The 23,374-nt window shown below is 46.2% G+C and overlaps 1 protein-coding gene across 1 annotated transcript in view; it reads left to right on the forward strand.

Moving 5' to 3' along the window:
* Positions 1 to 23,374, forward strand: part of CCDC33 (coiled-coil domain containing 33) — a 1,028,600-nt gene that overhangs the window by 165,109 nt on the left and 840,117 nt on the right. The window contains exons 5-6 of the mRNA XM_086959778.1: positions 18,756 to 18,865; positions 20,133 to 20,234. Of these exons, the coding sequence (XP_086815904.1) occupies positions 18,756 to 18,865; positions 20,133 to 20,234 (212 nt within the window). The remainder of the gene's footprint in view (positions 1 to 18,755; positions 18,866 to 20,132; positions 20,235 to 23,374) is intronic.

A 23,374-nucleotide genomic window follows, 5' to 3' on the forward strand; every position in this document is an offset into this window, starting at 1 on the left:
CTCATCTTTTTTGGTTCCTTTGTCGGAAGCGAGACAGTGATTGAGATAAAAATAATTATTTTTATTAAAACAAGCATCAATAAAAGATATAATACAGAGCATTCGTGTCAAAAGAAACAAATTACTTGCAAAGGGTAAGGTGGCCAAAGTCAAATACAAAATGCCTATTTATGGGGATGAGGGTACATCAAAAACTGCATTTCTAGGCGGTACACAGATTTCACCTCTGTACAAGTTCCAAGGGCCCCACACAGCAGCCCATTTTCGAGGACGGCCACTTGCAACATACACAGTTTTTTCCCGAAACATACACCCATCTAAGTTAGCTTTCCAGACTTCGAGAGTGGGGTTTTTTATGATCCCCATTGTTGTGCAATGTTTCTCTTGGCAAGCATGTAACTTAATGTGACCCACCGTGTCTGCGCTGAATTAAGTTCAGTCGGTTCCCATATATTAAGAAACGCACCTCCTAGCCTCAGGGAGCAAGGAGGTCCCTAAAACATCTTGTATGGTACTGTGAATCTTACTCCAATATTCCGCAACATATTGACATTCCCAAATGACATGAAGGAACGTACCACTGAGACCGCATTTACATCGACATAAATCAGAATCGGAGAGTCCCATCAACACCAGGCGGGGCCCAGTGACATATATCCTGTGTAATATTTTTAGTTGTACAAGTCGGAGTCTCACAGGGATGGTCACCACCCTCGGGGATGAGATGCAGAGGTCTAGCCCGGGACCAGGGTTCAATTCCCCGCCTCGGCGGGTCTTGGGCTCAAAAATTCCACGGACCTGATGATTCTCGCCTCGGTGCCTATTCCAATCATGGAGTCCCACTCTGCAACTCTGGGCAATAGCTTGCTTAATCTCCACAACGGCCCCCACAACGCTAAGGATGCCTGGCCTCCACCTTGGGGGTGCCCAGGAGTGGACGCCTCACAGGGAAAGCCAGGATGGGTTCCACAGCGGTATTCGTACAAGCGCCTTGAGACCCTTGCGGGTGAGTAGTGCCCTATACAAGTATCAATTTACATTATATATCATCCAGTTCTATGCCATCTCGGACCCACCTATCCCTAAGCTTGCCTAGAAGGTCTGCTCTCTGGTTGATTAACTTTTTATAAGTCAGAGAAATCGTTTTTTCGGGAAGGTGACCATCCAATATCCTATCCTCAAGTGGGGAGACATCAGGAGGGTCAGCGTCTTCGCGCAGGGCTGCCCATAGCGCATGTCGAATTTGAGCATAGTGAAAGTACTCGGAGCTTGTCAGTTGGAATTCCTTTCGCAAGTCCTCAAATGTCTTCACCTTCCCTTTACTCCAAATGTCCTTAACAATAGAAAAACCCTCTCATTTTCCAAAGTTTACCAAGACGATCCGAATCAAATAGTGGGGTCGCTAATGTCAGTCTATTGCTCCAACCCAGCGAGCGTGTGGCATCATGACAAATCCGAACCGCATGTTTGGTCGGTCCCGACAAGTCTAGTTTAGAGTACTGAGAAAATAAATCCCTGTTGTATCTGTTATTTGGCAATAACCATTTATCCATGGTGTAGCCAGGGTCCATTGCGGGGCCATAAGTGCCAGCTGAGAGGCCCAATAATATCGCTTAATGTCTGGGAGGGCAATCCCCCCATCATACCAAGGCAGGGTTAACTCTGCTAATGCAATACGGGGTCTGCCCTCCCATAGCAGACTACGCTGTAATCCCCCACCTCTCGGAAATAGCTAGCCAGAACCACATTCAGGGAGTTCTGAAGGGCATACAGAAAACGAGGCAGGGCCATCATTTTAAAAAGCGCCGCTCGCCCCAAGAGTGAGAGCGGAAGTCTCCTCCAGTTAGCGATGTCTCCCCTAAGTCTTTGTAAGGTTGGCAAGAGATTCATCGTATATCTGACAGTCGGGTCAAGAGAAATATAGATCCCCAAGTATTTGAACCCCCCCCCCCGAGCCTAGCTGGATGGGGCAACCACGTGGGGAACCAGGGGATCCCCCTTGAGAACAAACAATACTGAATTACTCCAATTAATGGAGAGCCCAGATTTTTTACCAAAAGACGCAAGAACGTCACAGACAATAGCTAGGGACGCGCGAGGAGAGGTCAAATAAAGTAGAATATCGTCCGCGTATAGTGATACCCGGTCTTCCCACTCTGGGGACCACTGTATGCCTCGGATAGATGTTTCCCAGCATAGCCAAGCTGCCAAAGGTTCCAGAGCCAAGGAGAAGATGAGAGGAGAGAGAGGGCAACCCTGTCGGGTGCCACGGCCGAGAGGAAAAGTAGAGGAAACCCGATTATTGACAACAATCTGTGCTAGCGGCTCAGAATACAACAAGCGCACCCAGGATATAAACTCAGGGCCGAACCCAAACTTAGCCAAGACTACCCATAAATAGGGCCACTCGATCGTGTTGAACGCCGTGGTTGCGTAGAAAGAAGCAATCACCGCTGGTTTCTGCAGGGTATGAGCCCTTGCTATGACTCCATGCAGTCTACGTAATTCAGAGCGATGTTTCTATGCGGAAGAAAACCTGATTGGTCAGGATGTATAAGCCCGCTTACCACCTTTCCCAACCAATTAGACAGGAGTTGGGCCAAGATTTTAGGCTCTGCGTTCAACAATGAAATCGGTCTACAGGAGGCGCAGGCAGTATTAGGCTTGCCCACCTTATGAATCACCACCATTGAAGCGATTCTCTGATCCAAGGGTAGGTTTCCCCTCTCACGAGCCTCAGTAAACATGCCGTTAAGATATGGGGCAAGCTTGTCGGGTCTGAGCTTATAGAGTTCAATAGGAATCCTGTGAGCCCCAACGCTTTCCCTGATTTTAAAGAACGGATAGCTTGGGCCATTTCATCATGGCTGAAGGCACTATCCATGAAGTCGCGGTCCTCATCGGACAGGCAGGGGGGTTGTATATCTTTAAGCAACAAATGGGAGTCTTCCTCTGGTCTATCCGAGACCTTGGTATAAACCGTGTGAAAGTTTGTCGCAAAGCTACCAACTATAGATTGCGGATCGGTAAGTGTAACGCCGTCATCCGTGACAATCTCAGGGACTACCCGAGATGCCACATCTTTTTTATCCAGCCAGGCAATGAGTTTCCCCGCCTTATCTCCAAGGTCATGTTGCTCTCTGCCAAGCGCCCTTTCCCTGTCAGGGACCAGAGATCTGTAATTGTGCTGTTTTAAGCTTAATAGATGCAAACCAGCCTGCGTCACCCCCTCCTCCAGTTCCTCCTCCAAAAGCTTTATCTCGTTTTCAATAGCCGTCACCTCCTTGTTCCTCTCCTTCCTGACACCAGATATCAGTGAGAGCGCATGGCCCCTAATAACTGTTTTGAAAGCTTCCCAAAGGGACACAGAAGAGGAAACAGATCCTACGTTATCAACAAAATAACACTCAACAACCTGGATAAGCTCCCTACGAAGCTTGAAGTCTCGGAGATACCAGGGGTTAATTGGGGCTACTCTACCTGCTGAACCCGGTGTGATACAAAGTCAAAACCAGAGTGGTGAGTGATCAGATATACCCCGGGCGAGATGGGCCGGCTCAATCAAATAAGAAGCGTGTGCTGCCGGAACCAAAGAGTAGTCCCAGCGAGAGAGGCTTTCATGAGCTCCAGAGTGAAAAGTATATTGCTTCTGATCAGGGTGGAGCAATCTCCAACCATCAACCAGACACATGGGGTTCAGAAAGTCAGGCAGCCACTGGACATTACGTCCCAGATCACGTGGGGGATGCCTGTCCATAGTCCCGGACATCACTGCGTTGAAGTCACCCCCCAGAACCAACAGTCCAGCAGGCAAATCAAGCAGAAATTTGACTAGCGTGGCAAAGGAGGAGCACTGCAAACATGGGGGGATATAGACAGATATAAGGGTAAGAATGTGCCCTTCCCATCGACCAGTGATGCCTACATATCTGCTTCTATCATCCGCCCAAACTGAATCCACGGCCAGTGGGAGTGCCCTATGTGCCAGAATGCCCACCCCCTGTGAGCCTGAGGTGAACCCGGCGTGTGCCAACAGTGTATAACCCATTCTATGTAGAGCTTTACATGTGTTTCAAATTAAACGAGTTTCCTGAAGCAGCACCACATCAGGTGCATGGCGTTTTAGGTACTTCAAAACCACAACCCATTCACATTCCAGCTTAATACCTTTAGTTCCTTAGCCCCCATCATCCCAGGTGAAGGAAATTCGACAATACTCTGCATTTTGCAAGGTGAACCACGATAGTACAATGATGCTATAAACCAAATAACGAACAAATGAAACAAACCACACTCCCCAACTACCCCCCACCCCGCTGCCCTGCCCACTAGGCTTCAAACTGCCCATTGAAAATGCAGAGTGCCTGTCGCCCTAAATATTCAAAAGAACAAAAAAGGTAATGAAGGGAAAGTCACCAGAGCCCCCGGTCGGGCCCCACGAGGTACATTATAGCATGAGACCGCAATGCACACTAATCACCAAGAAATTAACACAGTCCATCCCCAGTTCCAACACAGCTCCCTCTCCCCCACCCCGGCCCATACAGTTGGATCTCCAAATGAAGGAATCAAGACTCAACATCATCTTCCTGCCCCTGAGACCCGTGATCCGGAGGGCCCAAATTTTCAAGCCACTCCGCAGCTACCTCAGACGAGCAGGGAACAGCATTGAGTATTTTATGCCTCGCTCTTGCAGGTCCCGTTTCACTGAGGGATAGGTCTTTCGCTGTCTATGCACCCTCTGTGTGAAGTCGGGAAAAAAGGAGATTGCAGTAGTTCTCTAACACTGAAGGATGGCGTCCCTGTCGCGAAAGTTGAGGACTTTGGCCAGCATCTGCTGCGGGGGGGCACCTGGCCGAGGGCGACCCCCGGGGACCCTATGAGCCTGTTCAATAACGAAAAATGTACTCAGGCCCTTCGACTGGAGATGCTTGAGAATCAAAACCTCTACGAACGGGGCCGGACCCTCCAATTTTTCCGGCACACCTATAATGCACAGGTTGTTGCGGCGGAGGCAACCCTCATAATCATCCAGTTTAAGTTCAAACATTCTCCAAGAGTCTTGCATTTCTCCAACCTCCTTCTGTAAGTGAGAGACATCCTCCACAAGACTGGCGGTGGTGAGTTCTTCCTGTTTCACTTTTTCGTTCAACTTCCCCATATCCGCACGGATAAGATTGATGTCTATGGCCATTGAGTCCATTTTGTGTTCTAGAGAGGTCTTTACTCCAGAAATGGTGTCCATGACATCTTTGAGGGACAGTTCCGGGCCGTCCCCAGCCGATGCCCCTCCCGTTGAGTCTTCCAATAATCATCCCTTGGTTACATCTTTGGGGACGGTATATTTATCCAGCTTGTTCGATTGGATTGGCTTCGGTTCCCTGGTGCCAGTTGTTTTGTTCCGCTCCATGGTGCGACAGATCACCAACCAGGCACTCGGAGTCGCCCAGCAGGGGAAAGTTTTGAAAGTCAGAAATAAGTAGCGTGGAGGGAAGGGGGACTGTGCACCGGAACTTGTAGGTCCTTAAGAGTAGGCCCAATCACTGTTGTGTGGCGGCACAAATGAGAAGATGGCCGGCGGAAATTATAAATCCATTCTCTCCGATCCCCAGGACATCCGCGATGTTTATGTCGGGCACTCTGAATAGCACGATAGCAGGCTGCGCCCCAGGTTCTAATACGGGACGCACGGGTGATCACTGGGTAAGGGGAAACGGTCCCCAAAGTCACGGATTGTGGGCCCTGCATTCCGCACAAAATGGCCGCTCCAGGACAAGAGTTTATTTCAAGAGCAAAGACAAATTAACCATTTGCAGTGCTTCGTGGAACAGCTGTTTTACTGTTTAGAAGTTTGTGGTTATAAAATAACGACTGCAAAATCAACTGATGCAACAGGTATTGCTTTCTAATGTAATATACAACACGCACTGCACAATATATCAAGAACCCGTCACCTTTTACTATGTGCCTAGCATGATTGTGCTTAATATTGTCGCATTAGGTTGAAGCACAATTGTTTTAATGTTAAATCAAATTAAGCATTTTATAGCACAAAACCAACCTATTTAAATGGCCTCTTGGCCCACTTTAGAGTGGTAAGCCATATGATAGATTGGCCCATTTAATATTTGAAGTAAATTTGGTCAAATGATTCTAAGCCTTCTTACTTGTCTATGTGCTCATATCTCTAATTTAAAAAAATCTTTTACTGACTGATGAAGACAGCAACTACCTCTGTCAGTTTAGCATGTATATTTTATAGCTCCTTCTTGGTGTGGGGCAGCATTTTTGCCTGTTTACTGCATAATTTATTTCTGAAAGGGTTTACGTGTCTGTATTTTTAACAAAGCGCCGGTTTTTATAATGACAGTAATTCAATTGGCACTCTACATTTATGAATTATGTAGTATTTGTGTTAAAAAATCCTAATGATGTACAATTAACAAAATAAACTCGAGTTGGATTTTGTCAGGCATTATTAAAATTCAGTATATTATATGGCTGAGTTACGTACAGCTGCTAGATTAAAGGAAACAAAAAATATAACACAGGTGTTTGATATAGCTTGCATCCAAGGTGCACTAATGAGGCGTAGGAATGTAAAGAAGAGAAGTCACTAGGTAGCAGTCCTCTTGATACAATTGCTCTACAGCAAAAGCCAGCTATTCTAGATTTAGCCTAGAGATGATACTAGCCGTCTCACCAGCCTGAGGTAATAAAACAAAAACATAAATAAAAATGTATACGTATGTAAGTAAGTGTGCTTCATCTATTGGTTTGTTCAACTGACATTAGATATTATATATATATATATATATATATATATATATATATATATATATATATATATATATATATATATATATATACTAATATAATAAAGATGCAGCCCAAACCTTTGAGGCGAGTAATCTCAGGAACCCCAGCTGAAATAAAAAAAAGAAAAAAGAAAAAGAAAAAAGAAAAGGGCAGTTGCAGCAGAAGGACATAGGCTATGGCTGCAGACGCCCACCATATACATTTAAAAGGTAAAAGAACCGTGCCAGCAAAGTAGTCCCTTATGGGAGTGTCTGCGTTGTGCTGTGGGAGTGTGGTACGTTCTGCCCTTCATGGCATATCATCTCATATCGTGTGCTGAGGGCGTGTGCGGGGCGCGGGATTACGGAAAAAAAAGCGAGCGTTGTGCCCAATATTTCAGTTTGGGCTCTCTCTTTATTATATTAGTATAGATACTAATATAATAAAGAGAGAGCCCAAATCTTTGAGGCGGGTAATCTCAGGAACCACAGCACCAATCACAACACCCAATACAGCGTTGGAAAGGGCAGTTGCAGCAGAAGGACATAGATTATGCAGATATATATATATTACTGTAGCCACAAACCTACCCCTGAACCCTAAAATATCCCTGTACCCCAAAACCCAAACCTAGCCCTGCACCCTAAAAATAACCCTGTACCCCAAAACGTTAACCTACCCCTGAACCCTAAAATACCCCTGTACCCCAAAACCCAAACTTAGCCCTGAACCCTAAAAATACCCCTGTACCCCAAAACCCAAACCTAGCCCTGAACCCTTAAAGTACCCCTGTACCCCAAAACCCAAACCTACCCCTGAACCCTACAAATACCCCTATACCCCAAAACCCAAACCTAGCCCTGAATCCTAAAAATACCCCTGTACCCCAAAACCCATACCTATCCCTAAACCCTAAAACTACCCCTGTACCCCATAACCCAGAACTATATCTGAACCCTTAAAATACCCAATCACCCCAAAACATATACCTCAGTACCCCAAAACATATACCCCTATACCCATACTTACCTTATCCAAACATTTTAAAAAAACATGCTTTTACCATTCATGCATTTACAACGAATTTCGTTATAAATGTATGCGTGGTGAAAGCATATAAAATGTAATGCCATGCGTTATAATGGCATTGCGGAGTCATGGTACTTTCGCAATGAAAGTATGCGGAGTGATGGTATGCGGAAAGAAAGTTGCAGAATAATGAGTGTTTACCCTCCCACGGTAAGTACATTGGTGGCACGGCGGTCCACATCTCCAGCAACATACTCATATTTTTTCAAAACTCATTTGAAAAATGCACAGGTCTCTCTCATTGATGGCCAGCACCAATATACACTTTTAGACATACCTCCTGCCATAAGTTCTAGAATTGCGAACTTTAGAGCTGGGGAGCTACGTTCGAATCTCGGTATCAGCTCAACATCCTGTGATTCCAGGCAAATCGCTTTGTCTCCCCGTGCCTACCACAAATGAATGTGTTCTTCTGTAATGTAAATTGTGCTCATGCCATGTTGTCGAGTTTGCGCTATATAATATTGCAAGTAAAAATAAAGTAGGGAAACTCAAGTTCACACACTACTGACGCGCACTCTTAAGTGCATCAGCAGTGCACTGTGAATCGGAGCATTTCACAGGCCTGTCACAGATAAGAAATGCTATCAAAACGAAATCCTACAAAACAATATACTACTGGCCGGCAGCAATTCATACCCAGACAACGTCGGACGGGCTGCTAGTATATATATATATATATAACATTTAATTTATACATAAAAGGGTTATTCTTTGAAATGTAAAACTTTTGTATTGCAATCATATTGCCACTGCTTGTAAACAGCATTATCTTTAGTTTTTGTTATTTTTGTGTCATACGCATAAAAAAAAAATAAGCAAACCATTGCACCAGCTTCTAAGACCAGAACTAATAGCTTTGCCAATGCGTGTTTTAAAACAAGCATTTGCAATACAATAGGACTTGCATTTCCGCAACCTTGAGCTCTTGGCATTGTAAATGACAATGCCTTCTATTCATGTTTTAAATATCAAAACATAAATAAAAGGTATTGTCATGTACAATGCTGCTAGCTCAAACTCGTGTAAATGCGAGACCTATTGCTTTGCAAATGCTTGTTCTTTACTTTACGCCATGTTGCAGAGCAGCTTGTGCTGCTGTTCAAAATGACTAAGACAACACTGACAAATAGAATAGATCTCGCACAGGCGAAACTTATTGCCCCTGCCAGTTCTTGTTTTATATTGTCAAGGGCCCTACTGCTCACTCAACAATAAATCGTTACAGAGACCATGATAACACTAAATATGCATTGACAAAGTCAAAGGTTTGGTAGCAGACACTAGATCCATTGGCTTTGCCAGTGCTTGTAATTACTTGGTGTGGTTTGTAACTACATGTCTCTTTGTGGCGCTATCTAAAATGTGCCTCTTTAAGAGAGCCTCTAAAGAAAGAGGCTTAAATATTGTTTGCTTTACAAAGATTAAAGCAGGTTGCTTTGTTGTGCCTCAGATTGTGAATTCCCACTCGTGTTCTAGACGCTGAATGTCTTTGCATTTAATTCGTTTACGCAGGACACACCCATGTTATGTATTGTAGTTGAACATGCTTTAAAGACATTCGTACATCCACAATGAACCCTTTGAAAACAAGGGATTACAGCCATTCGATCTGAGAAACAAAAGTAGGCACATCAATCACGGTATATCAGCATGTGTAGAAACTAATATAACCAATTAAGAAAAAATTTAAATGAACCCACAGGGATGCTAAAGGTTCAGATTCACTCTACATTATGAACGAGTTTTGTAATTTTGCAGCAAACCTATAACGTTACTATTTTACTATGCATTCTAAGAATCGAACATCGAAAATACTCGAGTACTCTGCTCTGAAACAGATAGTATGGCAACATTTCAAACGCGTGCTGTAAATAAACATCAGCTGGGAGATAAAAGCGCTTTGCAGGACCAGGAGTAGAGAAACCTGGGTCGAGGGATTTGGGGTTCGAAGGAGAATACAGAAACCTGATGCAAGCAATTATGGCATGACATTATCACAATACAAAGACATTCTCACGACACAATTTCATCTTAACACATGTTAGTGGTGCCATAAACCTTTATTCACTTATTTTCTATGATATAGCCAAGCTCAGCAAGGTACATTTACCAGTAAAGGGGAAGCAATAAAGAATGGCCCATCACAAAAGCACCTGCCAACGCAACTTTAGAAGAAGAACTGCGGGAAGGAAGGTCAGATGCGGAAGTCATAGATGAGAACACAGCTGTGAATGGGTTCCACACCATGAGGATGAATTTAAGACTATCCTGGTTCCTCGGGCAGCAGCCCTAATCTACCTGTAGACACACAACCATAGGAAAGTGCTACAAAAAGTCGTACCATGCTGAGTCCTAATGGCTCAGGTGCCAGGGTTGACTGACGACCCACAACCACCCACAACCAATTCCCCGCAGAAACTAGAACAAAATTACCACCGACCAACTCTTCACATCGCTTCACCAAAACCCGCCTGCAAAATCAACGGACCCAAACCTTGCAGGCACCAACCTCACACAATGGATCACCCACAGCGCTGACGAATTAGCACCCCTCAAAAAACATCAAATCAAGCAAGGTAGCAAAAAAGCCCCCTGGTTCAACGATGACCTTAAGAAATCCAAGACGTTCTGTCGCACCCTCGAGAAAGCCTGGAGAAAAAACCCATCCACTGACAACCTGGCCACCTTCAAGAATGCCACCCGCAAACACCACCAACTGATCCGATCCACCAAGAAATTAGCATTCAAGGATAGATTCGACAACAACGCCCACAACAGCAAGGAACTATTCAACATCGTCAAAGAATTTACCAACCCCACCGCCGGCACCAATGACATCACACCCTCCAAAGACCTCTGCGACTCCCTAGCCTCATTCTTCCACAACAAAATCGCTGACATACACAACAGCTTTGAAAACCAGTCCGGAGACCATTCCACCCCACCCACCTCCAAACTTAAACCCCCCTCCAACAACCTTTGCGCCTAGAACCCTATCACCACTGAAGACACCATCCGCCTGATGAACTCTATCCACTCAGGATCACCAACCGACCCATGCCCCCACCACATTTTCAACAAAGCAGACTCCATTATCGCACCCCATCTCCGAGACGTCATCAACTGCTCCCTCAACTCCGCTACCTTCCGGGAAAGCTGGAAACATGCCGAACTCAGCGCCCTTCTGAAGAAACCCACAGCAGACCCCACTGAACTTAAGAACTACCGGCCCATCTCGCTCCTTCCATTCCCTGCCAAAGTCATTGAGAAAACCGTCAACAGTCAGCTCGCCGCCTTCCTCGAATCCAACAAATCCCTTGACCCTTCACAGTCCGGCTTCTGATCCAAACACAGCACCGAGACCGCCCTCATCGTAGCAACAGACGACATTCAAACACTACTGGACAACGGAGAAACAGCTGCCCTCATCTTACTTGACCTCTCCGCAGCCTTCGACACAGTCTGTCATAGCACCCTTATACAACGACTCAGCAACGTCGGAATTCAAGGAAAAGCATTAGACTGGATCATTTCGTTTCTCACCGGAATAACCCAGAGAGTCCGCCTTCCTCCTTTTAGATCAGAGGCCACCGAAGTCATCTGCGGCGTACCATAAGGATCATCATTCAGTCCCACCCTCTTCAACGTATACATGAGTCCCCTCGCATCCATCACACGCCAACACAACCTCAACATCATCTCCTATGCAGACGACACCCAGCTGATCCTCTCCCTCACCAAAGACCCAAACACAGCCAAAACCAACCTACACGAAGGGATGAAAGAAGTAGCCGAGTGGATGAAGAACAGCCGTTTAAAACTGAACTCGGACAAAACGGAAGTCCTCATCTTAGGCTCATCCCCCTCCGCCTGGGACGACTCATGGTGGCCACCGGCCCTGGGAAACGCACCCATACCTACGGACCACGCACGTAACCTAGGCTTCATCCTGGACTCCTCCCTCTCGATGACCAGACAAGTCAACGCCGTCTCATCATCATGCTTCAACATCCTACGTATGCTCAAAAAATTCTTCCGTTGGATCCCCACCGAATCAAGAAAGACGGTCACCCACGCACTGGTCACAAGCCGTCTGGACTACGGAAACACCCTCTACGCTGGAACCACAGCCAAACTACAGCAAAACTCCAACGCATCCAAAACGCCTCAGCCAGACTCATACTAGACATCCCCCGCCAAGCTCATATTTCCGGTCACCTGAAAGACCTCCACTGGCTCCCCGTCAACAAGAGAATAACGTTCCGTCTCCTCACCCACGCACACAAAGCCCTCTACGACCTAGGACCCGAATGCCTCAACTCGCGCCTATCCTTTTACACCCCCACTCGCCAACTACGATCGTCCAATCAAGCCCTCGCCGCAATTCCACGCATCCATAGATCCACCATGGGGGGAAGATCCTTCTCCTACTTAGCGGCCAAAACCTGGAATTCTCTCCCCACCCACCTCCGCCTAACACAGAACCACCTCTCCTTCAGAAAGCAACTAAAAACTTGGATATTCGATAAATAAGTACCCCCCTCCCTCAAGCGCCTTGAGACCCTCTGGGTGAGTAGTGCGCTATACAAATGTTAAACTTGAACTTGAAACTTGAACTTTAACTCCCTCTTACGACAAGTAACTTTGGGAGATGCAGCTAGGAAAAGGAATGGAGAGCAATTAGAGTTATGAACTAAGATGGAAAATGGAGTAACAGTGAAAAAACAGTGGAAAACCTTATCGCCAAGAGGATATTCACATGTGCTATGGTAGTATTTGGAAGCGGGGAAATGCCTTCTACAAAATCGCTCACAACCATGCAACTATGAAGATCAGTTGTCACAGAAAAAGTTACATTTGGTCAAGTTGTCCATGCATTATGAAAGAACGTTTTAATAACCCCGCAAAAAAACACTGGGCCATCATGGGAAATGCACCTGCACAGGCATACCCAGGAGGCAGGTTGGGAGTGCTTTCCCTACATTTCAATGCAGTTATTGCTCTTAGTGTCTAGGGACTTATTAATGGATGCATAGATATATAAAATTATAAATGCTATATGTGTTCCATTAAGCTCATATATTTATTTGATCCCATGTCCTGATTCTTTTGGAGATCATTGAATTAGTTATGTAATGCCATTTTATGTATGCGTTATATTGTGCCTTAAGCAGCTGTAGGACAGGTGTAGGCTGGGGTGCAGCAATTATATCTTGAATAGGAGATCATTTTATGATGCTTTGGTGTAATTTCATAGTTCCAGTAGGGATGCTTTTATGGCTACTGTCGTTCACATTTTATCACGACTATTAACTGTTTTTACGTCCTGGATGTATTTTATACGCTGCTTGAGAAGAATTGCTTTCTAATTGGAAACCTTTTAATATGTGTGCTTTACTTTATGGTTGAATGCTTACACCTACCACTGAAATTGTTTTTCCTATATGAATCGTTTTTAAAATGAAAGTGAAACAGCAATGTTCCAAAAATATCATTTGTACCATGTTGTACTCTAAAACTTACAACTCCTGCTCCCACTCAATTGTGTGACGTAGATGTACGAAAGATGGCCTAATCCAGAGATTATCAAATAATAAATTATAACAAAAATATTGGGGCAGATTTACAAGCTCCTTGCATTACTACTGTGCTGATGTTGCTTCACTTTTGTGACACATTGACGGCGTAAACAATGTGGCCAATTTACATCTAGGGAGATGCGTCACATTGTAAAGCCCTGCATCACATTATACCTGCGTCAGGTATAATGTATAATAATAATAATAATAATAGGGACATTTATAAAGCGCTGAGTTACGCGCACCGGCGTGTCCACGCGCTAAAAAGTGGGAGAGGCGGCAAACAGGGAGCACAACTGCGGAGCAGGCAGTTATTTAGCATAGAGGTGGGTTTTTAATTTCGCTCGAAACCTTGCTTCTTCAGGTTCCAGGCGCAAGTCCACTGGAAGTTTATTCCAGTAGTTTGCCGCTAGACACCTAAAGGATCTGCCTCCCATGCGCGCTTTCTTCACCCTGGGGATCCTCAGCAGACCCCCACCAGCGGACCTGAGCGCTCGAGCAGGTTCGTAGGCTTCAATCAGTCTCCTCAATGGTAGAGGTGCCCTGCCATTCGGGATCCGGTGACAGGTGCAGAGGGCTTTATATTCGGCAGTGTAACTTCTGCAGGGCCACTTTCGAAGGCGCCCTTTTGGGCAGCCTGAGGATCAGATGAGCTGCCGCATTTTGCAGCACTTGAAGGCGGGCCATGCTTTTCTCTGGTACCCCCAGGTACAGCAGGTTCCCGTAATCCATCCTGGCGGTCACCAAAGCATGTACCAGGGTTTGACGAGCTTCCATCGGCAGAAGGTCCAAGACTTTCCTCAATCTTTTCAGTACCCCAAAGCACACTCCGACCACCCGGTTGATCTGGGGCCCGAAAGTGAGACCCGCATCAAACCATACACCTAGGTTTTTTGCCTCCTGGCAGGGGGTGGGAGTTGGTCCTAAACAGGATGGCCACCATGCCGACAACCAAGCAGACTGGGCTCTCCCTACCACCAACACCTCTGTCTTGTTGCCGTTAAGTTTCAAACAATTGATGACCATCCAATCGGCAAGTTCTTTCATGCACGACCGGAAGCCATCTGCAGCAAGACAGGGCGCGTGCGACAGGGAGATGACCAGTTGCGTATCATCGGCATACGATACCAATTGGAGGCCATGGCTCTCCAAAATGGAGGCTACAGGCGCTACATACATATTAAAAAGGGTTGGGCTCAGGGACGAGCCCTGAGGCACGCCTTGACCCAAAAGTACCCCCTTAGAATAGCAGTCGCCTTGCCTCACTTGAAAGCTTCTCCCCGTAAGGAAGGCCTGGATCCACCTCAGCGCAGTGTTAGCGATGCCACCTCTGTTCAGACACTGTAGCAAGGTGGTATGTGCTACAGTGTCGAACGCCGCGCTGAGGTCTAGCAGGATCAGGGCCATAGTTTTCCCTTCATCTACGCCCTGTCTCAGATGTTCTGTTGCCATAAGAAGGGTGGACTCAGTAGAATGGCGCGGTCTAAAGCCAAACTGTGTGGCGTGGAGCAATCCCGCCTCCTCCACATGTTTCATAATTTGGGTGTTTACCACCTTCCCCGCCACTTTGGACAGAAAAGGCAGGAGTGGGAGAGGGAGCACCACTGCCTGTTTCCACCCTTCAGGTAACATGCCCGACTTGAAGGAGGTATCCAGGACGTGCCTTATGTAGGGCTCCAATACTTCCAGGCTGTCCCCCAAACGTTTAGGGGACACCGGGTCCAAAGGTGAGCCCGATTTAACAGAGAGGCATACCCTCACTAGCTCTTTAGGAGGGGGGGTACTAAAGTTTGTGAGAGACCCCGCAGTCTCCGTGCCCTCCGATGTTACCTCAAACTCAACCCCTGTAGGGGGAGGGTTAGGAAAGGTCGAGTAAATTTTCTCGACTTTAGTGGAGAAGTATTCGGCGATACGATCGCAAGTTTCCGTCGAACAACTCTCCGGGTCTGCAGATGAGTCTATAGTGGTCAAAGACTTATAGATGCTGAAGAGTTCTTTGGCCGAATTTTTTGCCCCTAAAATTTGTCCTGCATAAAAGGCTGCCTTTGACTTTTTAATCAGCCTATGATGAAGCCGCCCTTTTTCTAAAAACAGTTCCCTAGCCTGAGTATCGTATGACACCCTCCAAGCTCTTTCGGCTCGCTTACATTCCGCCTTTGTTCGCCTCAGCTCTCCACTGAACCATGGGGCTTATCTTTCCTTGCGGCCGCATGCGGATGTACGGCAGAGTGGGGCGGTCTGGTCAAGCGCTTCTGTAATGCGCTTATTAAGATTAGAAACCGCCGTTTCTATATCCTCGCCTCCAGGCTGGCCGTCCCTAATCAGAGCTTGATTAAAATCCTCCTATGGAGAATTTAGCCCACTTCCTCCTTAAATAGTTCAGGGGTGCCTGACTAGATTTAGTGGCTTTAGGGCTGTTTATAGAGAAAACCACCAAAAAGTGGTCTGTCCAGGGGATCGGTTCAATTGTGGACACCGCGACCCCTCCCCAGTTAGCAAAAACTGGGTCCAAGAGATGCCCCTGCCGGTGCGTGGGGCTTGAGAGCTTGAGTTCAAGCTGAAGGGCTTGAATATCCTGGCAGAATTCCTCCATTTCTTTGTCCTCTGGGCAATTTGAGTGCAGATTGAGGTCACCCAATAGGAGGAATGTGTCCCTACGCAGCGTTGCCTCTGTTAAACTTTCTAACAGACTCTCCCTGAACTTGGTACAAGGCCCTGGGGGTCTATAAACCAGAAAGCCTTTGATCGTCCTACCCCCGTTGACTTGTATAGTGAATGCTCCCGCCTCACTCTCAGCGACCAACGTGCACTCCAACAAACATCCCAGAGTTTTCCTAAAAATAATCGCAATCCCCCCTCCCATCCCCACTGGCCTATCCTGCCTAACCATGGAGTAACTCTCAGGCATCGCCTCGATAATATCCGAGTCAGAGAACTGGTCTAACCATGTCTCCGTGAGGAACAATAGAATGAACTTTCTCTCCGCAAGCAGCTCGAATATGTCGAGTCTGTGCTTGCGCAGTGACCTCACGTTAAGGAGACCACAGGTAAGTGCAGCTTGCTCTCCCGCGTCTTGCAGCACGGTGGTAAAACGGAAGCCACAGTGAGCACATTCCGCATCCTCACTAGACATGCCGTGCCTGCATGATTGTATGGTGCCCGGACATAGTCTGAGGAGCTGCTCCCTGTCCCAGTGGATCTTAACAACCGGAACAGGGGTTCTCGCCCTAGCCCGCAGTCGGCCGCGGACGGGCGCAGACCGGCTCGACTTTGGCGACACTTCGGCGCGCCTTCGTCGCGCCCGCTGCGCCCGTCCGCTGCGCTTCCGGAAAGACATCCTCCTTTTGTAGCCCTCAGCCCGTGTGCCTCGCAGCCACTAGACCGCTAACCGGTCTCTCGCAAAGCGGAAGCGGAAGTGACAGTCTCTCACCTCCACGCCCTCCGCTCAACGGTGCTAGCCACCGTGTCGGACCGATGCGTGGAGGAAGGAAGACAAGACAGCCACCCCGAATACGTCAGGTAAGTCAGGGGAACAAAGGGGGGAGTGGGAAGCCTCAGCCTGCTAAGGACTTGGCCCCACCAGAATCACCGTTAAAATACAGCCACAAGGGAAAATATTTAAAATAACTATGCAGCACAGTCCGGATTTAAAACACAACGTTACCAATAAAATGTCTGCGCGCAAAGCAGCTGTGAGCCCTGCCACTGCTCACATCACCATGCAGGGTGGGCGTTCCCACACAAGAAAGCCTCGTAGAAGTGACGCAGTGAAATCTTTAAGATTTCACTACGCCACTTCTAGGATGCCACTGCGTCAAAACCTTACGCCTGCTTCAAGCAGGCGTAAGTAGTGACACAGTATGATCAGTATAGGCCTCACCATGAATTACTGGAGTTGCATCATGCTTGTGACACGATTCAAGCAATGCGTGACTTTTGGGCAACAGATGCGTCAGGATTTCTGATATATCTGTTAATCCTTGCGCCATGGTACGCCGTATTGTAAATACGGCGTATCCATGCTAGCGCTTTACCCCTTTTGTAAAGCGCAAGGGTGTAGCAGGCTGGCGCAGGGAAACTGACGCATCTCTACAGATGCACCCGTTTCTTGTAAATCTGCCGTCTTGTTCTCAAGCTACGCCTGAAGAATCAGTGCTTAATTTGTAGCAGAATGAGTTCCAGTGCCCAAAGCTCTGCTCAAAAGCTTGCAGCCGGCCCTTTTAAATGTTGGTGCACCAATCCTTTAATGGGTTCCGGAGTAGCGTGCTACTCACCAAACAAGCGCTTCAACACCCTATCAGGGGTAACAAGCGCTATATGAATGCAAACCTTTTTCCCTCGTCTATCCCTCCGCTATCCTTCTCAATCCAAATAACTGATTAATATCCACCACTCAAATTTCTTTCATATTTCACTATACTAATTCACCACTAATCCTTATGGGTTCTGGAGTAGCATTCTGCTCGGTAAGATAGTGCTTCAACACCCCATTAGGGGTAAGAAGTGCTATATAAATACAAACCTTTTTTCCCTCTTCTAGCCCTCCGCTATCCTTCTCCATCCAAATAACTGACTAATATCCACCACTCAAATTAATTTCACATTTCACTATACTAATTCACCACTAATCCTTTATGGGTTCCGGAGTAGCCTGCTACTCGCTGAAAAAAGCAATTCAACACCCTATCAGGGGTAACAAGTGCTATATAAATGCAAACCGTTTTCCCTCTTCTAGCCCTCCGCTATCCTTCTGAATCCAAATAAAAGACTAACCTATCCACCACTCAAATTACTTTCATATTTCACTATGCTAATTCAACACTAATCCTTCATGGGTTCCGGAGTAGCGTGCTACTCCCCGAAATAGCGTTTTGACGCCTCGTGAGAGGTAGTAAGCGCTATATAAATGCAATTACAATACAATAAAATACATTTTCAAGCAGCGTTTGTAAATGGACCTGATTTATTTTGGTCTGATTCTTGACTTCTGAACTTACATTGAAAACCCCTGGTGTATGCCATACTAGTGAAGATGTCTTTCCCTGTGCCATACCGGAGAAGGAAATGAAAAAAAAATTGTTTACATTTTGTTTGAGTTCAGAGCATGTGAAGTTGCCTCTGTTTCACTATGCTTGGGAATAGTATGGACACACCTTGGTTTATGTTCTTAGAATATTTGTTTACCATGTTTGGGGTTGTAATGGCCCAAAGCTGAATCTTCATTAAATTGCCCATGTGGAATACTCTGAAAACGTGTCTGTGCTCTTATCTTTTGCCCTTTTGCAGCTGTGGTGTTAAATGTGGCCGACAGTCGAACAAAGGATTTGCTGGTCAGTTATAAGGTACCTGTGAGCTTCCTCCAACCGTTTCATCATTATCACCTAGAGCTGGTGAAGGTAAGTTACATAATTAATGTAATTCTGCATTTTAAAAATGAATCGTCTAAACATATAGACAAGTAGTAAAAAAACAGAGAACATAAATGCAGCTTTACTTGGCCTTCAGTTTATAATATGTAACACATAATCCTGAGGCTGCAGAGCGTTATATCGTCCGCCATGATGTATTTTCTAATATTGATCAGAAGTGGCATTCCGCTCATAGAAATTGCTCAAATTGAGTCTAGCTTTTCGTAATTTTAAATGTACTCACCAATGCTTCGGACAACTGGCCAGAGGCTGTCTTACAGTCTGGCGTCAAGAGCAGCCAACTTGAGTAAGTAAATTCATGTAAGTACACTTGGCTAAAGGTAACTTTAGATCCATTTGCTGCTGCCGATTAGAGACAGTGCAGAGCATAGTGGGGGCCAAGGTGTCTTTCCGCACATCCGCTTACACAGGTAGATTGACATGAGTTTCTTTGTTTAGTTGTTCCCTACAGCAGTACTGCCTGCAGTTGGTAGAGAGGAGGCCTGTCTCCAAGAAATAATACAACTTAACACACAACCTGAAGTTGGTGTTGTTGAGGATTGGCATACTGATCTTCTACGAATTACATTTTCACTGTAGGCTTGTCTTAAAGGAGCTGTATTTGCCAAGGTGCCTCTTGAGGCATATTAATAGAGGTCCTGATGAGTATTCCTATGAATCAAACTTTCAAACTTTCATTGCCCTCTATAAATCAACACATAGGCCTGCTGCTATATCAAAGTCTTGTTCTTGTGGCACAAGGGGACCTTCAACATATGGATGAGTGACATAGACAACTCTTAAAGGAGAGACATAAAGTCAAATGTAATTTCAAACCATTCATGACTGTTGTGAACCGCAGCCTGGTTGACTCATTCCTTCTGGTGTGGCACTTCTCTCTTCCTCTTTTTCTCTCTTTATATCCGTCTTTCCCACTCTCCAGTCCTGCCGAGAAGAGTCTGGTACTCTTTGACAAATGCTGATATTCAGAGATCCACAGGATCTACCTTTGTAAAGCACTGTGAGAAGCTCTTTACACACAAATGTACCTCCAGCTGTGTCGCAGCCATTAAATATTAAATGTGAACTGGAAGATTTATGATGCTTTTGTTTCTGGAAGATTCTCCCTAGTGGGCTGATGTGTAATCACAGACCTGTTTTATGAGTGTTGGTTGGGGTGATAACTGCTTTGGGGTTACACTGGGTGACCGCTCAATGAGTGTGGTTTAACTAAGTTTCCCGTCTCTCCCTGCAGGTTCTCCAGACTGTTCCTGCGGGAGCACGCCTGTACGCCACAGTGGTACGCCAGAAGAGCCTCATCCCTCGTCAGAGTTCTTTCACATACACTGCCTTGGAGGTAAGGTCTGTCATAGCTGCAGTATCAAGAGATAATTGGGATCTGCATATTGTTTGTCACTCATTCTAGGGGCCTTTTCTGTACTTGGTGGTCACTGGACAGGCATCAAAATATAACAAGTTGGATCAGGCCCTGGCATTTATGTCAGTTAGGGGTTGGGGTGGGCATAACTCCTGTAATTCAATGTAGCGTAATCACACATAATTACCTTAGAATTATGCAAGTTTACGTTTACGCACACAAGAAGAGTAATTCTATTTCTTAACTCAAAAGTGTCTCCCGGTGTCTACAAAATGGGTGTGAGAATGCATTTTGCACTTACGAATAGTGCTAAAAACAACAGAACATGAATAACAGACACGAACAGATGACCATGCAAGCTAAATGTGCTCTTGGGGTATAATTTTCCCCCAATTTACTCCCGACATTTCCAAAATGGACACGAAGATGCATTTTGCGCTAAGAAATATCTCTAATTGCAATAGTACACAAATCGCAAGTAGTAACTCACACTCACTAAATGTGCTCTTGAGGTAGGATTCCCCACCACCAATTTACTCATAATTGTGTGAGCAGGAGTAATTGTATAATTGTCAGTAATTCCACATCAAATTGTAATGCAAAATTACTGAAATTACTCTGATTTCTCTGGTGTAATTGATATAATTCCCGGGTCTGATCAGGAGACAAGTTTGCACACATGATGAAATGAATTAAACTTATAACTATGTGTAGTAAATTAAGGTACTCTTTTAGGGGTGTGTGTAGCTGTGAAGTCAAGCGACTTGCACCATCGCAATTTATTTGTACACTTTCCGAACTATAGTTGACTTTCATAGCGGGTGCACTTCCGAATATCCATAACAAAAATATTTTCTGACATAAAAATTGTGGCCTATTAACGTTTATAAAAATATTCCTCAATTGGCTGTAGGTTTTTTAAACTCTAAGACGCCTATTACAATGGTGGTGGGAAAGTCTCCGACTTTCGTTCAGAGGCTTTCCGCCCGCCATCGTTAGTTTAAATTCCGACAGGCTGATTGTGAATCAAGCGGTCGGAATTGAAACTGGGCAGTAATTCCAGGTGGATTCCTATAGGCTCAAGGAGCCTGTGGGCAGTCGCAACAGGCTTGTAATCCCAAAGGACGGGCCTTTCTGCCTTTGAGATTATGATGCACGGTATCCAGCATGGTTTCCATGCCGGCCTGTCAGACATGGAAACCATGTCGGAAAGCATGTTTGGGGACCCCCAGCAGGACCCCATTGTGTGTGCGGCCTCCGTTTGGGGGATAAGGGGGCTCCAATGGTGCCCCCGTTGCACCTTGCACCCCGTGAGAGGCACCCAAAAGTTGCAGGGATGTACTATAGCTCCCAGCTCCCTACGGGAGCATGCATTACGGCTGGTTTACGGCCATAATGCATGCTCCCATAGGGAAATGTTGGAATGCGACTGAACAGTGTTTGGTCGCATCCAGATCAGGCGGTCAGGAACGCTGGCCGGGGGACGGTTGGTCCCGTGTACGAAATGGTGCCCGGCGGAAGCAATTCCGCCCGACATCGTAGTCAGCCCCTTAATGTGGTGATATTTTTGTAAAGGATATTTAGAACACTTCATTTTTGTCAGATTATATTAACGCCACAATATTAGAACATTTTGTTCAGAATCCTGTGGCCAATCCTGTTGAAGGTAAAGGTGCAGAATACCAATTCTGCATAGTCCTGATTGCACCTCGTGCCTCTTTAATTTACCACTAGGCACTCCAGCCCATTTATCTCTTTGCGTGTTCCTGCTTTCTCCAGTGGTCACGGTTCTTCAGTTTTCCTCTTCTCTTTTCCGCCGTGTGTGTTTTTTACTCTCTTGCTCTGGGTCAAAGTCTATTGAGAAAAAATAAGCTTCGTTCCCCACAAATGAGTGCCAGTGGGCCCCACCTGCAACCACTGCCTCAAATTAAGCACTGATGCTATAGAAATTATTTCTGACTGAAATGCTCAAGACCCCTTCAATCAATAGTGCGTGCAAGCACTTGAAGTAGGAACACTTTTTCTCCTAGCATGCTATGGGCCAAATCTCTCACACAGATCCTTGCAATAAAATGTTGTGCTGTTTCCTGGGAAGCCGTGAGCTGAGGCCTCCTGGGCACCAGTGACCTTTCAGTCTTTGCTGCGCGAGCCGAGCCTCCATTCACACCTCTGCGGCGGCTAAACGCCGGGGCCTGATCACTTCTGACAGGCCAGCGCCAGAGATGCCCAGGAGAGAGGGCTGCTGCAGATGGCTTCATTTCCTAGGCCAGGCTGACATTGATCATCAATAGTCAACAGAGATGTGATGAGCAATGCTGAGCAGGGTTACACGATCAATGGTCAGACCACATTCCTGCTCTGAAAGTATCTCCGCTAACCATCTCTGCACAATGTGTAAGTGACAGGGCCGGACTGGCCGTAGCGAGCATCGGGCGTTTCCCCAGGAGGCTGGAAGGGTAGGGTCCAGTTTTGGAGTGGTGGGGGCTGGTTTTGTTACTGGAGGCCGGTTTCTTTTGCAGCAGTGCTGCAATATCGCCCCCTCAGTAACAAAAGCAGTAGTGCTGGGGGTGGGTTTAGTTAAGCAGCAGTGCTTCACACTTGCACCCTCGCCTGACCCCCTCCACCCCAACGGAGGCCAGGGCAGCTTGGTGCTGTCAGTCCAGTCCTGCTAAGTGTAAGTTCACAGTGAGCCCCTCATTCGAGATGTGCAGAGCCTTTCTCTCCTTTCTCTCCTTTCCCAGGTGTTCTTGTGATACCCTAGGGAGAGACCTTGGATTTCTTGTCACTCAAGAGGTCACTTTGCAGGCCTTTTGCACTGGGGGCCAATTGAAAGGGCAATCCATTTACACCGGGTATACCGTTTGTTCTGGCCAGAGAGGAAGAAACGCGATTTGTTCCAAACTTGAGCTTTACACTACTTCAGAACTTGTGAGTAACTGATTGCCCATGCATACTGCAGTGAGTGCATAGTTTGAAATTAAAAAGTAAATGTTTCCCAATTCACACGCGTGAAAGAGGGGATTCCCTGTGTGGTGAAATCAGCTGGCTCCATTTCTTGGTGTTAAAACAAGAGAGGGACATGGACCCGAGTTATGAGGTCCTGCACACAGGCTCCCAAG

Source organism: Lissotriton vulgaris, chromosome 2_2 (assembly GCF_964263255.1).
Source record: "Lissotriton vulgaris chromosome 2_2, aLisVul1.2, whole genome shotgun sequence".
Taxonomy (NCBI): Eukaryota; Metazoa; Chordata; class Amphibia; order Caudata; family Salamandridae; genus Lissotriton; species Lissotriton vulgaris.